The 14992-nt window shown below is 37.1% G+C and overlaps 1 protein-coding gene across 1 annotated transcript; it reads left to right on the top strand.

Moving 5' to 3' along the window:
• The first annotated feature begins 2565 nt into the window (after positions 1 to 2565).
• LOC137825295 (plant cysteine oxidase 4-like) lies at positions 2566 to 14350 on the top strand. Its single transcript, XM_068630970.1, has 6 exons — positions 2566 to 2715; positions 8230 to 8373; positions 13127 to 13199; positions 13283 to 13446; positions 13564 to 13750; positions 13999 to 14350. The coding sequence occupies exons 1-6, from the start codon at positions 2566 to 2568 to the stop codon at positions 14226 to 14228; spliced, it is 948 nt and encodes a 315-aa protein (XP_068487071.1). The 3' UTR covers positions 14229 to 14350.
• The last annotated feature ends 642 nt before the right edge of the window (positions 14351 to 14992 follow it).

Here is a 14992-nt window from a genome sequence, read left to right as displayed (position 1 = left end):
AGAAGGCGACCTGGTGATGAGAAAAGCCCACCAGTACGAAATGGAGAATAAACTGTCGCCCAAGTGGACTGGACCGTTCAGAATAACCGAGGCGCTCGGGAACGGCGCCTACCGCTTAGAGACATTGGAAGGAGGGGCGATTCCTCGCACCTGGAACGCCACGCACCTGAAGTTGTATTACAGTTGAGAACTTTGTAAGTAAAGATAAACACAAAGTTACATTACAATGTCTCTGTTGAAACAAGTTTGAAGGGGGCACTCTTTTTTCCCTAAGGAGGGTTTTTAATGAGGCCACCCAATAAAGAGAAGTTTTCAAAGTACAAGTTGTTTTAGATTGCGTGCTTGTTGTTTTCAGAAAAGTTTTGAAGAAAGACCTTGTCACTTATATGTGACTCAAGGCAAGTTAAAGATATATTACATGCTTTCTAAAAAGTTTAAAGTCCTCATTGTTTTTCGGCGATCGGAGGCATCAGTTAAAGTTTTAAGTCCTCATCGTCTTTCGGCGATCGGAGGCACCAGTTAAAAGACCTCAACGCCCTCGCGCGTCCCGAGGCAAGTTAAAGACCTCCTCGTCGTCGAGCGAGTGCAGGCGAGGAAGAGTGAAAAGTCCTCAGTGTTTCTGGGGGCGAGAAGATGTAACCCCTGGGGCAATGTAGAGGCACCAGCGAAAAGTCCTCAGTGTTTCTGGGGACGAGAAGATGTAACCCCTGGGGCAATGTAGAGGCAAGTAAAAGACCTTCTCGCCTATGAGCGAGTTCAGGCAAGTTAAAAGACCTTCTCGCCACGAGCGAGTTCAGGCAAGATAAAATCCTTCTCGTCTCGAACGAGTTCAGGTATGGTGTTAAGGGTGGACGAAGTTTGGAAGGTGGCTAAGGTAGGTTCGAAGAGAGCGCCTAGCCACCCGGCCTTTGGTCCTGAAGTTCAGGAAGGTAGAGAAGGATCCGAAAGGCGCCTCTACCCCCAAATCGAAGAACAATGGCCAAGGCGTGAAGCCAGAAAGAAACTGATCGCCAAGAGCCTTTGGCGACCAGGAAAGGTTCAAACAGTGGCGAGAAGGTTAAAAGACCCGTTTTGATGAAGCAGATCGGGTGAAGCAGTATTTAAGCCAGTAGCTGAGTTAAAGTTTGTTGCTTGAGGAATATTTTTACGATAAGGTTAATTGCCTTAAGATTACGAGTTGTTAAAGTGATTGTTGCTTAAGGTTGAAGTGGTTCGAAGCAGTTAAGTCAAAGATCGTGCCTACAGTTTCGCTAAGTCATTTCTTTGAAGTAAAACACGCAAGGAAAGTTGAAGCAGTTGAAAAAGTCGCAAGAGAAAACACATAGACTTTTGTTATTAACGGTAAATATCAGTTCAAAACATATGTACGAAAAGACATGAAGTTTGTTACAAGTTATACACAAAGGGAAAGTATAAAAGCAGTGGATGGAGTAAATTGGTTAGTCTTCGGCGGTCACCACTTTTCCATCCACCACCTCATTATTTAGAGACACCATGATGAGATCCAGATCGGGGAACAAGCAGGCGAACTGTTCCCGTGCAGCCTCGAATCCAGCAGCCAGAATTTGGGCGGAACTCAGATTGAGATCTTCAATTTGCTTCTTAAGCTCTTCAATCTGTTTCTCGAGTTCTTCAGCTTGTTCTTTCAGTCCCTTATTCTGCTGCTCCAGCTCCTCAACTTGCTTCTTGAGTTGTTCGTTGATTTCTTGAGCCTGGAGAAGGTCTTCAGCAACCTTCTTGGATTCTGCTTGCACCTTGCCCAGTTCAGCTGCAAGCTCCCCTTTTTTCTTATTGGCTTCGTCGAGCTCAGCCATGGCGTCATCCCTCGCCTTCTCCACCTTGCCAAGGAAGATCTCCCAGTCGGCTGACCTTTGCTCCAGCTTCTTCACCTTGACGGCGTCGGTTTTTATGAGAGCCTCCAGGTCAGCCACCCTGACGCGATAAGGCACAATCTTGCTCTCTAGTTCGATTTTTTCTTGAGCCAGTTGCTGCACCTTATGGCGGAGTTCAGTGGCCTCCTTGCGCACCATTCTGAGCTCGGTGCTCATTGCGTCCTCTACTCGGGAGTGTTCAATCTCCGCGAGTGTCAGGTTAAAGGACAACTTCTCCACCTCAACCCTCATGGTGCTGTTTTCAGTTTTAAGGTTGAAGAGGTCGTCCTAGAGTTTCCTGGTGGAGCTCTCCACGACTCTGGTTATGATGGCGGGGATGTCTTCTGCTATCGTCTTCAGCTTAGCAGATAAAGGCTCCCACATCCTCGTAACCTCAAGAGGGAGGTTTGCTGCTTGTAGAGGTGTTGGGTGGGCCTGTTGTTGATTTTCGTCGCCACCTTCTTTGGTTGGTTCTTCAGTAGGCGCTTCTGCTCGTGGTGGCGACGTCGGGGACTCGGTGATCAGAATCGGAGAGGTGTGGGCAAGCTCATCCCCGATTGGAGCAACATCTGCGGCTGAGGCATTGGAAGGAGGACCCCCTCCAGCTGATACATATGGTGTGGAGGCGCTCGGGGGGTCCTCCATGAAATTTGGCTCTTGGGCCTCAACCGCAGGTGGCGCAGTTGCCAGTGGAATGGCTTGGACAGGTGAGGCAGGAGCTGGTGGAGATGGCAAAGTTGGAGGTGGAGCGGGCGTGGATGGAGGTGTTGAGGTTGGAAGAGGGGGTGGGGCAGGTGGTGAAGAAGGTGCCACCCTCTTCCTCTTTGTAACAAGGCCATCTTCGGTGACCTCGTCATCTTCTTCCTCCTCCTCGTGGACTACCTGGGGAGCTTTCCTCTTGGGCCTTTTGAGGATAAGTTTTTTACGTTGGGCGGCGGGCTGGACATCGGAGGGAGCTGGGCCCTTAGGTGGCGATCGACCCTGTGCGGCGGCGATCTCCACCACCGAATTTGGTACTGTTTGAGAGCCCGTCGCCAACCCGTGGGTTCGGGCGAGCGCCCTCAATTCTGCGAGTTTGCCTTGGCCCAACATATTATCTGCATAGAGCGAAAAGGCAGGAGTTAGTTCAGAGAGAAGAGTCAATGCACAAGGCAGTATGCAACGGCAAAGCAGATAAAGAGTGCAGAAAAATAAAACCAAAGTATTGCGCGTAACGCACAAGACGCCCAGAAACAGTTAACGGAAGCAGTACCAAAACAAAGGCGTAAATGTTCTAACCTATTCGAATTTCGAGTTGGTCCTCGAAGAATTCGAAGCAGATCAGGGTGGTGGTGAGGAAGGTGATGTTGGCACTCGCCACACTCTTCCAAAAGAGGCAGAGATCTCTGTCCAACGCACCCATGCTATCAGGACTTCTGGGTCTCCTGAAGCAGCTCTTGGACTCCTTGTTCCCCTTGTTCACCCAGTACAAGGGGAAACCGTCGAGTAGGGAAGTGTCCTTGTCGTTGGGGCGCACTTGGACGAACTTTCCCTTCCAGTCTTTATAGGATTGCTGGAAGATGGAGAAGATCGACCTCCCAGCAATCCCATTTAAGCTAACCCACAGGCGGTCTCCTGGGTGCTTGGCTTCAAAGAGAAACAAAAATACATCTACGGATGCGGGCAACCCCAGATGGTCGCACATCACTTGGAATGCTCGCACAAACGCCCAGCTGTTGGGATGAAGCTGGGCGGCGGCGATGTTGAGCTCGGTGAGGAGTTCCCTCTCGAAACGGGTAAAGGGAAACTTCAGTTTCACCTTCTTGAATAGCGTTGTGTAGACGAAGCAGAAGGGCCCGTCAACGCTCGCCTTATCGTCGGCACAAACGGGCAGATCGGGGGGGGCAAGGTAGCACTATCATCTTCTCATCGTGCTCCTTATGAAATGTTTGGTGAGGCTCATCCCCCTTAGTCAATCGCAAAACTGCCCCAGCAGTGTTCACGGAAGACGTTTCCCTCAACAGGGTCGAGTTGGCCCAGGGGTAGAGTTTTTTTGAAGTCTGATGGGGGGACGGGGGCTCCTCCGGTGATAGGTGGAGTCGCCTGGGCCAGGTTGGGGCGGGAAGGTGCAGGCCTCTCAGCCTGAGAAGATGAAGCACCGCGTGCTCGCGGTGGGTTGAGTGCTTAAGAAGAGGGGTTTCGCGATGAAGGAGGAGGATTCGGGGTGATCTTTGAGCGAGTCATTCTCGAAGCTGCAAAGGAAGAAGAAAAGGAAAAATGATCAGGGTTCGCAGAGGCTGACTCGATCATGGGAGAAGGGTGAAAAACGAACGAACAAAGGTTCGTTGCAACGATTGACGAAGCCCTAAGTTACGAGAAAGGAGAAATGGAAAAACAACCCACAACGTATGCACCAGACAGTTACAGGATGATGCGAATCGGTTAAAATGCAGGAAAAACCAGCAGAAGAAGGAAAGGAGGTACCTTTTGACGATCAGGAAGACGATGAAGGATGCTGGTGATTCAGAATGCTGAAGAACGCTGAGAGTTTTTTGCAGGAGAAAGTTAGAGCGTTTGAGAATACGAAGAAAAGTGATGGAACAGTGGAGTGAAAATGGGTTTAAGAGTTTTTTCGAAATGGGTTTGGGAAGCGCAAACGGTAACTGAAGGTAACCGTTGATGAAGCCACGTGTCGAGCGATGGGTGAGGGGTTTGGTGGAGCGTCAGAGAAGCAGAAAGTACAACCGCTTGGAATTCTGCGTCAGTGCCACGTAGACCGGTGTTGACGTGACTCTTTCAGTCTTTTCGCTGGACAAGTCTTCGCTTAAGACTGGGGGGCTTGTGTACCGCCCTGGTAGTCGGAAGTGATGACGTGGCACCAAGCCACGGAGTAGGCGTGTGGACAAGGCGCCAGAGTTGCAGAAGGGAAGGAAGTCGGGGGGTTCTTGGAATCGCCAGTTACTAAGTTGGCGTGCTCCGATCTCCAGCATACCAGGCGATCGCCCAGTTGAAGATGAAGTCGCTAGATGTAAACTCAGGCGACCAAGTGATTGGAGATCGCCAGAGCAAGCACATCGCCGAAGATGAAGGTGATGCAGATTATGAAGGCGGCCGGCGAAACCACAGGGTAGGTGTACGAGAGCACCCTAACTCGCCAATTCCAGTAAAGATCGCGCTCCCAAGTTAGCTATGCACTGGGCAGTACCATGCATAAATAACTTAGCCAAAAAGAGAGTCAGAAGCAGCGCCCAAGTCAAGGAGGCTCCAGATGGTGGCACGTGTACGACTGGATGCGAGCCACGTGTCCAGGTCTGTAACTGCCAGGAGAGAGAAAGTGACCAGGTATATAAGAGTTCTCAACGAACTTTTTGAGGTACGCACATTCAGAATATACTCTTTACGCTTGCGAGTTCGAGAGCTTACTGTGAGAGAGAACATTGCACGGTTCCTTGAGATTTCTTGAGTGTTCTTGCTCTTAGTATTTGGTGGTTCTGTCACTGACTTGGGCGTTGGAGTGCGATCGGCCGCAGCGGCGCCGCTCTGTTCTTTCGCAGGTTCTTGAGGTGGATCTCGAAGAAGAACGGAAGCTTGAAGCGGTGCGCACGTCGATCCTTTGACGAGGCAGGTTCCAGTGTTCTGGTCAACAGGCACGATCAAGTCTATATAAAGATTGTTATGTGATCTTTTTAAATGGCTAAGAAATAGAGTTTATTAAAAACAATTTTCAAGAGAAAGATCAAGAGCTTTTGGATCACCACTTGTGTGTGAGATAGGATCTGAGTTTTCTATTCATTTGTACTACTTCTTTGTAAATCCTAAGTGTATTCTATTTCCTTCTTTGAATACTGTAATCGTGTGTTAGTCAATTTCAAAAAGAGGTTCTGGAAACTGTGTTGTTGTTCAAGAGTGTTGTGTGTTCTTGAGTGGTTCAAAATCAACATTCTTGGTGTGATTTTGGTTAAGAAGTTTTGTGTGTTCTTGAGGGGTTTAAGATCAACATTCTTAGTGTGTTTTGTAATCTAAATTTGATTGCATAGTGAATTATAAATGGTTAATTGAGGACTGGATGTAGCTCTTCGTTAAGAGTGAACGAGTATAAATCTTTTTGTGTGAATCTCTCTTTCCCTACTCTTATACATTGCTTTGTAATATGTTCTTTGTTTTTTGGTATAAACAATCAGTTATTTTGATAAAACAAATGGTTGATTTTTCATAAAGAACTATAAATCTGATATTTTATCCAATTGAACAAAAAAATCAATTAGTTGATTTTACTGAACTTTTCACTCTACTTCCATTCTTTGCAAAAATTCTGTAAAAACAATTCACCCTCCGCTCTTATTTTGGCCACACATTCTAACAATTGGTATCAAGAACTGAGTTCTTGAAAGTTGCTTTAAGTTTCGATCCTAAAATCTTTTTGAAAATAGCTAAAAAACTATCATTTGGGGAGGGTGCTTCTATAAACAGACCACCTTTGTTTTGTGGACTGAACTATGAATTCTGGAAGGTAAAAATGAATTTTTTTTGCTGAATAGATTGATAGAGGAATATGAGATGCTATCACAAATGGTCTTTTTATTCCTAAAGTTGAAAAAGATAAAGTTTTCAATGAAAAAACTTGGTCTGAAGGGACTGATGATGAAGGAAAAAAAGGCTCAATATGATTACATTGCTAAGAACATTATAATTTCTGCCTTGAATTCAGAAGAATTTTTCAGGGTCTCTCAATGTGGATCAGCAAAGGAGATGTGAGACATCGTTGAAGTAACCCATGAAGGCATAGCAAATGTGAATAGGGCAAAGAAGCATGCCTTGATCCAAGAGTATGAAATGTTTAAGATGCTGAAAGGGGAAACTATTTTTGATATGCAGAAGAGATTTACTCACATTGTAAATTGTTAGAATTGTAGGCCTAAAACAAGAGGGGGTGAATTGTTTTTAAACGTTTTTCGCAAACTTTGAAGATATGGAGAAAGCCAATGAAGAATCAAAGCCAAAAGGAATGAAAGGGCTCAAGTTACAAAACTATTTTAGTTGATTTCCAGAAAATCAACCAATTGTTTTTATCAGTAGTTTATGAAAACAACTAAAAGCATATACAATTGAGATTAGGGAAAGAGAGAATCACACAAACAGATTTATATTGGTTCACTCTTACACCAAGAGTTACATCTAGTCCCCAGAAACCACTAGGTATTCCACTGTGCAATCAGTCACAGATTATTATCACACACACACACACACACACACCAAAGAAGTGATCTTAAACCCTCAAGAACACACACTTCCTTTGACAAAACAACACACCACAGATCAGAACACTCTCTGACTCTGTGAAACACAGTTCTTTACAAATCAAGAGAGAATAAGGAAAGAACACACCTGATACTGATTGAATCACAAAATATTACACAAGTCTTATTCCACTCTTGGCAAGTTCAACCAAAGTTTGATGTAAATCTTGGAGAAAACTGTTTTTCAAAAGATTAATCTCTGATCCCTTTAGCCAGGAGTGTTAACACCACTTTTATAAACTCCAAAAGGCAGTTAAACACATTTAATGAAAGAGCCAAAACAGTTTTGGATAAGCGAAAACAAATTTACCAAACTTAACAGATTCTGTTAAGAGATTTAAAAAATAATCGGTTGAATTGTCGAAACAACCGATTGAATTGGTTTGACAACAAATTCAACCAATTTAAGCTTTGTCAAACCTGTTTCAAAAACACTAAGTGCCAAACAACCGATTGAAACGATAAAACAACTGGTTGTTTTTCCACTTCTTTGTAAAACATTTTTTTCAAAAGGATTTGATTTAAACCAACTTTGAATCCTAACTAAGAGTGGATTTACAATTCAAACTAATAAGAACACACACATACAAGCTACATCCAGTCTTCAAGCAATCCATAGAGATTTGGAGGTATCAAAGCCTTGTTCAACACAACTCATCTCAATGGTCTTGGAAAATTCTTTGAAAATTAGGAGCTAAACCATTAAGATCCTCAAATGCTTGAATATATATTAGCAGCCAAAGGTCACTGCCATTTCAGAATCAAAAGATTTGACTACATTGATCTCTGCATCTTTGTTTGAAAAGCTAAAAGAGCATGAACTTGAGATGAACTGGCTGAATGACCAATAGAATGAAGAAAAACATGTGAAAAGCATTGCTTTAGAAGCTGCAACACAAAAGATTGATCAAGACTCAAGGGACTGCAGTGATAGTGAAACTCTCAACATGCTCACAAGGAAATTTGGGAAGTTCTTGAAAAAGAACAACAAGGACAAAGCTTAGCCGTCAAACAGGTATAATAGCAAAAAACCAATTGATTTTAATTCTTCAAACTATACTTGTTTTGGATGTGGTAAACAGGGACACACAAAGGCTAAATGTCTAACCACTGTGAGCAAAGAGAAAAAGGATGACAAGAAGTATGAGAAGAAAGTAAAATCAAGAAGAGCATACAATGATGATTCTTCATCAAAGGATGATGAGGAAGTCAACCTTTGTTTAATGGCAAATGAAGAATCAGAATCTTTTAAAATGGATTCCTAAGGTTCCTACTAATATCATTGGACCCACATTCATAATGGGACCAGATCTTGCTTTTTAACCTTTTCTTGGGATCCTTGGCAGCGAAGAATCACCTTAGTTTTGAAGAATGACTGCTCAAGGGGAAAATATTAAGAGTAAAGATAGTCTTTGTGTCTGCACTCTTCAATTGTATATGTCTTGCAAGGTTCTTTGACAGTCAAGAGACATCCTTGGCATATGTACAGTGGTTGCTCAAAGGAGAAACAAAAAAGAATAAAGGAAGTATGTGGGTCTCCACTTCTCAACTTATGTGAGTGTCTCATATGACCAAATGAAAATCTCAAAGCATCTATTTGGTTTACTCTATTGAGGTTCTCTTTGCAAAGTACTTGAAATGTCTTACATTGTCTGTACTGCTGTACTATTGCATTATCATTTTGCTTTCTGCTATGTACAACCCTTCTCATTGTCTATTTGTGAAGACAAATAGGGGAGAAGTTTACCTGTTTGTTTTGGTTGTATGTTTCAAAATTGTTGTTGCTATTTTGCATTACACTACACTAAACTACTTTGAACACTTCAAACTTTTTTGGTTTTTTCTGCTTTTCTGGTTATGTAGAAACTAGTTCTTTAAGTGTGCTTTTTAAAACTGTTTTATCCTACTGCTATACTTGCATTGTGTGGTATACAATTCTGTTTTGCATGAACTCTTAAGTTCAAAATCTACAACACAAACAAACCAGGGGGAATTGTTGAACAAGGTGTTTTGATGCTTCCAAATCTCCTTTAAAGACTTGAAGAACCTACTGCTGTGTTTGTGTGTATTGTTTGATAGGTCTTGAATTGTCAATTCACATCTACTATTGATCCAAGCTCACTTGATTCTTCATCTCTTTTGAAAGAAGTGTTTTCTAAAAAGCTATGTAAATTTTAGTCAGTTGTTTTGAGCTTTCAATCAGTTGAAAAAGTTGTTGTTCAAGGTCTTGTGACAACAACAAGTTTTTTATCCAATTGATTTGTCGAAACAACTTGGTGATTGACACTTAATGTTTTTCAAAGGTTTTGAAAAAGCTTTGCTTTCTTTTGTCTTTTATGTAAGGCAGAAACAATTGGTTATTTTGATAAAACAATTGGTTGTTTTATGTGAAATTCTTAATAGAAAAATAAATCAATAAGTTGTTTTTTCAAATCAATTAGTTGTTTTTTTAACAAAATTCTGTTATGAATTTCAAACTTTTTAAAAATGTTTCTAATTGCTTTTGATTAATGATCTAATGATTTTAACCACTTCTTTGAGTTTATATAAAAATTGTTATGTGATCTTTTCAAATGACTAAGAAAGAGAGTTTATTAAAAACAATTTTCAAGAGAAGATCAAGAGTTTTTGAATCATCACTTGTGTGGCAAATAGGATTTGGGTTTTCTATTAATTTGTACTACTTGTTTGTAAAGCCCATGTGTATTTATTTCCTTCTTTGAATACTATAATTGTGTGTTAGTCAGTTTCAGAAATAGGTTCTAGAAATTGTGTTGTTGTTCAAGATTGTTATGTGTTCTTGAGAGGTTCAAGGTCAACATTCTTAGTATGTTTTGTCTCAGTTTCAGAAATAGGTTCTAGAAATTGTGTTGTTGTTCAAGAGTGTTGTGTTCTTGAGGGGTTCAAGATCAACATTCTCAGTATGTTTTGTAATCTAGTTTTGATTGCATAGTGAATCTTCAATGGTTAGCTAAGGACTGGATGTAGCTCTTGGTTAAAAGTGAACCAGTATAAATCTATTTGTCTGAATCTCTCTTTCCCTACTCTAATACATTGCTTTGTTTGTTTTTTGCTTTAAACAATCAGTTGTTTCAATAAAACAATTGGTTCATCTTTCATAAAGAACTATAAATCTGATATTTTATCTAGTTGAACTGTAAATCATGCTTTAAGCCAAGAAAAATTGTGCTCTAACACACATACACCTTGGTTGACTTGTTCAATACGATAAAAATGAGTACTAAATTACAATGACTAGAAAGAAGACACCAAAATAGAATATTAATGCTCTTTATGAATTTACAATTTTACAATGACAATTTCGTCATGAATCGTTTTAGTTAAGAACAAATTTTGATATAACTCGCGTATTTTAGTCTTGATTCATGGCATACAAAGTGTTACTTGAAAAATAATGGAGAAAACTTGAGTTGTTTGTGCATATTAATAATTTACGCAGTGCTATAGAGGATGATATAATTTGCGATTTAAACATCTCTTATTACTTTTGAAAAATATTGAAAAACACTTAAGTTATTTATTCATATTAATAATTTACGTAGTACTATAATGGATGACATAATTTGTGACTTAAATATTTCTTATTATCCTAATAAAAATAAGAAAGAAAAAGTTTATTTTTGACACTCAAATAGTGAACAACATACAATTGACAACCAATTATATTAATATAATAATATTTTAAATTAAAAATAAAATAAATATAATTAAAATAATAATTTATTTGGATGTGAAGTGAACTTATGTTTTACCGTGGGAGCTGTTAAAGTATCACCACCCAATAAGAAAAATTAATAATTTATATAATATCTCACTCATTTTATCTTATTGTCTATTTATTTCTTCTTTCATACATTTTTATTTTTGTTTCAAACTTTGAATTATTAATAAAAATTACTTAGATTTATATTTTATAATTTATATCATATTTTCAATTATTTCATTTTATTAAACATAAATGACAAAGTTTACTACTATTAATAATAATAATAATTTCCAATAATAAAGTTATACTGTTAATTTAAATTTATAATAAAAAATTTAAACACGATAATTTTTTTTTTTTTTGAAATAATGCTTAATATTATTTATTACAAACAATACCCACTGTAAACCATTACTATGTATTAACAATAGGTTTTAATAATAATTAAATTATTACAACAGTTATTATTAATTTATATTAAATTTTCAAACATGAAATAATTTTTTTTATTTATATCATTAAATTTTTACGAATTTTTGAAAACAATTATTAAATTAAATTAAATTAATAAATGAAACATAATTACAAGTACATACTATTCCCTGTTATATAAATAAGTTAATAGTTTTTATATTAATTTATTAATTTACTTACTTATTTAAATACAAAAATTAAAATTTCCTACATTTCCTTCTTTATTGAATTTTTATTAAATCATTAATAATAATAATTTCTATTAAACAAAAAATTAAAAGCAACATTTAATATTAGTTTATATTAAATTCTCAAACTTTATTATAAATATATAAATCAAATTTTAATTAAAAATACTAATTATTTATACACAAATTATTTAAAAATTCAGGTAAGAATTTAGTTCTACATAAACCAAATTTCTGACTTTTTTTTTGGCAACAATTCCTTAATCACTATTACTAAAATTCAGCTATCTAAAATTGAATTCTTGTATACTATATGAATCATGTTATCTTTGCAATATTTTACATAGTATAACTTTTTTTTGTTGCAATAAACCATTTGGGAATTTTTTTTCCGTGATTGCACATTGCAGTCTACAACTGTTAATTATATTGAAATACAACAAATGTGGGACCTGGAATTGAGAAGTACAACATTATTAGTTTGTCATAACATGAGGGCACCAAATTTCAACGTTAACGGTTCACATGCTGCTATTTTCGGCACATACAGTTACCAATCAACATTATTTTTATATTATTTTGCAGGTACTATTTTCAGCACCTCTATATAATTTCCCGTCAACATTATCTTCTATTACTTTACAAGGTGCACTTAATACACAATGAAAGGAATCCAACATAAAACTTAGAGACACTCGTTAATTGTACCATCACCAACAATTGCTTGTTTCTTTAACTCACGACACGATGCAGAGATTTTATAATTTTTAATCTAAGTTAAAATTTCAATGCAAGTTATATATAGATATCAAGTAGGGGAATGAAAGATTCCCTTTTTAAAGAAAAAAGTTTCTTTATCCTTACCTTTATATTTAATATTTAATAGGTATAAAACTTTTATCCAATCCTCATTTCATAAAAGATATCTATTCTCTTACGGTTACAAAAATATTAATTAAATAACTTTTTATAAAACTAAAAATTAAAAAAAAAATATTATAAAGGATTCAATATTAAAAAGATAAAGACATATTTTTCTCTAATATTAAAAAATTACAATTGTATAAATTTTAACTCAAATTATCAAATAACAATTAAATAAATATTAAATAATTATATAAAAAAGTAAAATATTAAATATATATACTAATGTAAATAATGAAATTAAAGATCATAATATAACTAACTTAAATTCTTTAAGTTATCTAATAAACTAAAAATATTTTAATAATTTGAAAAAAATGAAAACAGAACTTTGTATCCTTGTTACTCATACCCATGTCTACAATATTGATTTTTCACCTCTCCACATTACATGGCCCATTTTATGTTTTAAACACCGGGCAGAACTCATCTTTAGAAATTGACTGGGCTTGACCTAATTGTATAATAAATAACCCTTTCTTGAAAGGGAAAAAATTGAAACAAAAGATGCTCACCCACTGAAATACAATACAGGTAAGATAGGGCCCAAGGTTTAGTTTACTTTTTTCACAACTCTTTTTTCTCCCTTTTTCTCTGTCCTTCTTTAATGATACATGATATATCTCAATGATGCTTTCAAATTTGGTCGCAGCATAACCAACTAAGGTTAACCATGCTACTCATACCTTGTTTTCTCTAAAGGGGCTTCCAACTTTTCAACAAATCCATTATGTAAAAAATTTGCTAGCTGTGTTTTAAGATCTCTATATATCCTTCATATTATGTGCATATAAAAGACTGATTCAAAAGTTTGAGTTCAACTAATTGCAGATAAGATTGAAGCAATAGCAGTGGGAATCGACCAGTTCGGGTTGTTTGGTTCTCCTATGTCAGATGAAACCGAACATAGCAGCCAGGGATTGCTTTGTGGACAAGGCTTCTCTGAGATTACACACGTTCACATTCATGAATGTGACAATTTCTCTGTGAGTTTAGAAAATTGAAACATCTATATGAATTACTTCTTTTGTTAACCAACAAATTTGAGTGAGATTTAACTACCCTTATGGCGATCTAATGTAACGAATTTTAAGAACATGCAGATGGGTGTGTTTTGTCTTCCAGCATTAAAAGTATTTCCACTTCATGATCATCCAGGAATGACAGTGTTGAGTAAGCTCTTTCATGGCTCTGCCTATGTCAAAGCTTATTGCTTTTCATCTGAACTTGTTTCTACATTTTACTATAAATATAGACTTTTTTTTTTCAATCCTTTATTTTCCAATTTTAGCTTTTATAAATGATTAAGACCAGTCTCTGTCATTACCTAACAATGGCGTGACACACCTGTGTTCATACAGTCACTTCAATATTGTATTTGAAATAACTTGTAATGCAGTATGTCATCAGAAATCATTTTTCAAATTTAAAAACATCAAAATCATCAACTCATTTTTTATAGATGAATTATATTATTGAAGTCAAAAAATAGTTAATCTAAGTACGCATTTGAGTTTCACATTAATTAAATATCAAAGAGTTGATTGAACAACATAGAAAAAAAGTTCACAAACTTTTTTGTTACCTTAAGATTTTGAGTAGAGCAAGGAATGCTATCAGAACCCTTTGTGGAATGTTGATAATGTTTCCAAGAAGTGGTGGCAATATTCATTCTTTCACAGCGTTGACGCCATGTGTAATACTAGATGTGCTTTCTCCACCATACTCAATACTTGGAAGGCCTTCCACTTACTCATGTTATGAGTAAATATAGATATATTAATTAGCAGCAATTGTTTGAAATGGGAGAGTTTTGAAGGCCACCACCAATTTAGAATTGTAATAAGCTTGTGTATGTCAAAATACATTAATTGGCTTTGGAACCGTATCAGAGAGGGAAAGTGCACATTTAGACATTTGGTGAATGCAGCTTCCATGTTCTATCTACTTCCAATTAAGTTGATGTCAAGACTAGCCTTGCTGCAACTCTAGATTCATTGTGTGTACATATCAATTTAATTGACTCTTTAAACACTTGGAAACTGAAGAGAGCACAGCAGAAAATTAAGATATATCACATGCAGAGGTCTCAAAATAACTTCAAATCTATGTACCAATCTCATTCACCAAGGATTCTACATGTTTTGGGTTCAACTTTTTTAGGCTAAAATAAACCTAACTTTTTAACCTATAAATTAGATAAGTTTGAGGTGAGATTAAGTATATCTTATTTATGTATGAACTTTGAATTTCTTTATTCAACTCAAGTTTTTTTTAATTACAATAAATGGGTAAAATTAATTAATTAAGTTAATTAATTCACCTAATCCATTAATTTATAGTAGTTCAAACTGATTTTGTAAAAAAAATTGAGTGAGCCAATATGTGTGAAGTGAATTGAGTGAGTTTCAGAGTTTAATCACATGTAATATTGGGATCTTGGAAAGGTTTTATGTAAATTAGGAAATATAAATGCAAAAAATTGTTTAAATAGAGTTGGTGCGCATTTGGTTTTACCTGTTTCAGACATGA

Source organism: Phaseolus vulgaris, chromosome 8, assembly GCF_000499845.2.
Source record: "Phaseolus vulgaris cultivar G19833 chromosome 8, P. vulgaris v2.0, whole genome shotgun sequence".
Lineage (NCBI taxonomy): Eukaryota > Viridiplantae > Streptophyta > Magnoliopsida > Fabales > Fabaceae > Phaseolus > Phaseolus vulgaris.
The sequence above is the reverse complement of the archived record's forward strand: the minus strand, read 5'-3'. Positions and strand labels throughout refer to the sequence as shown.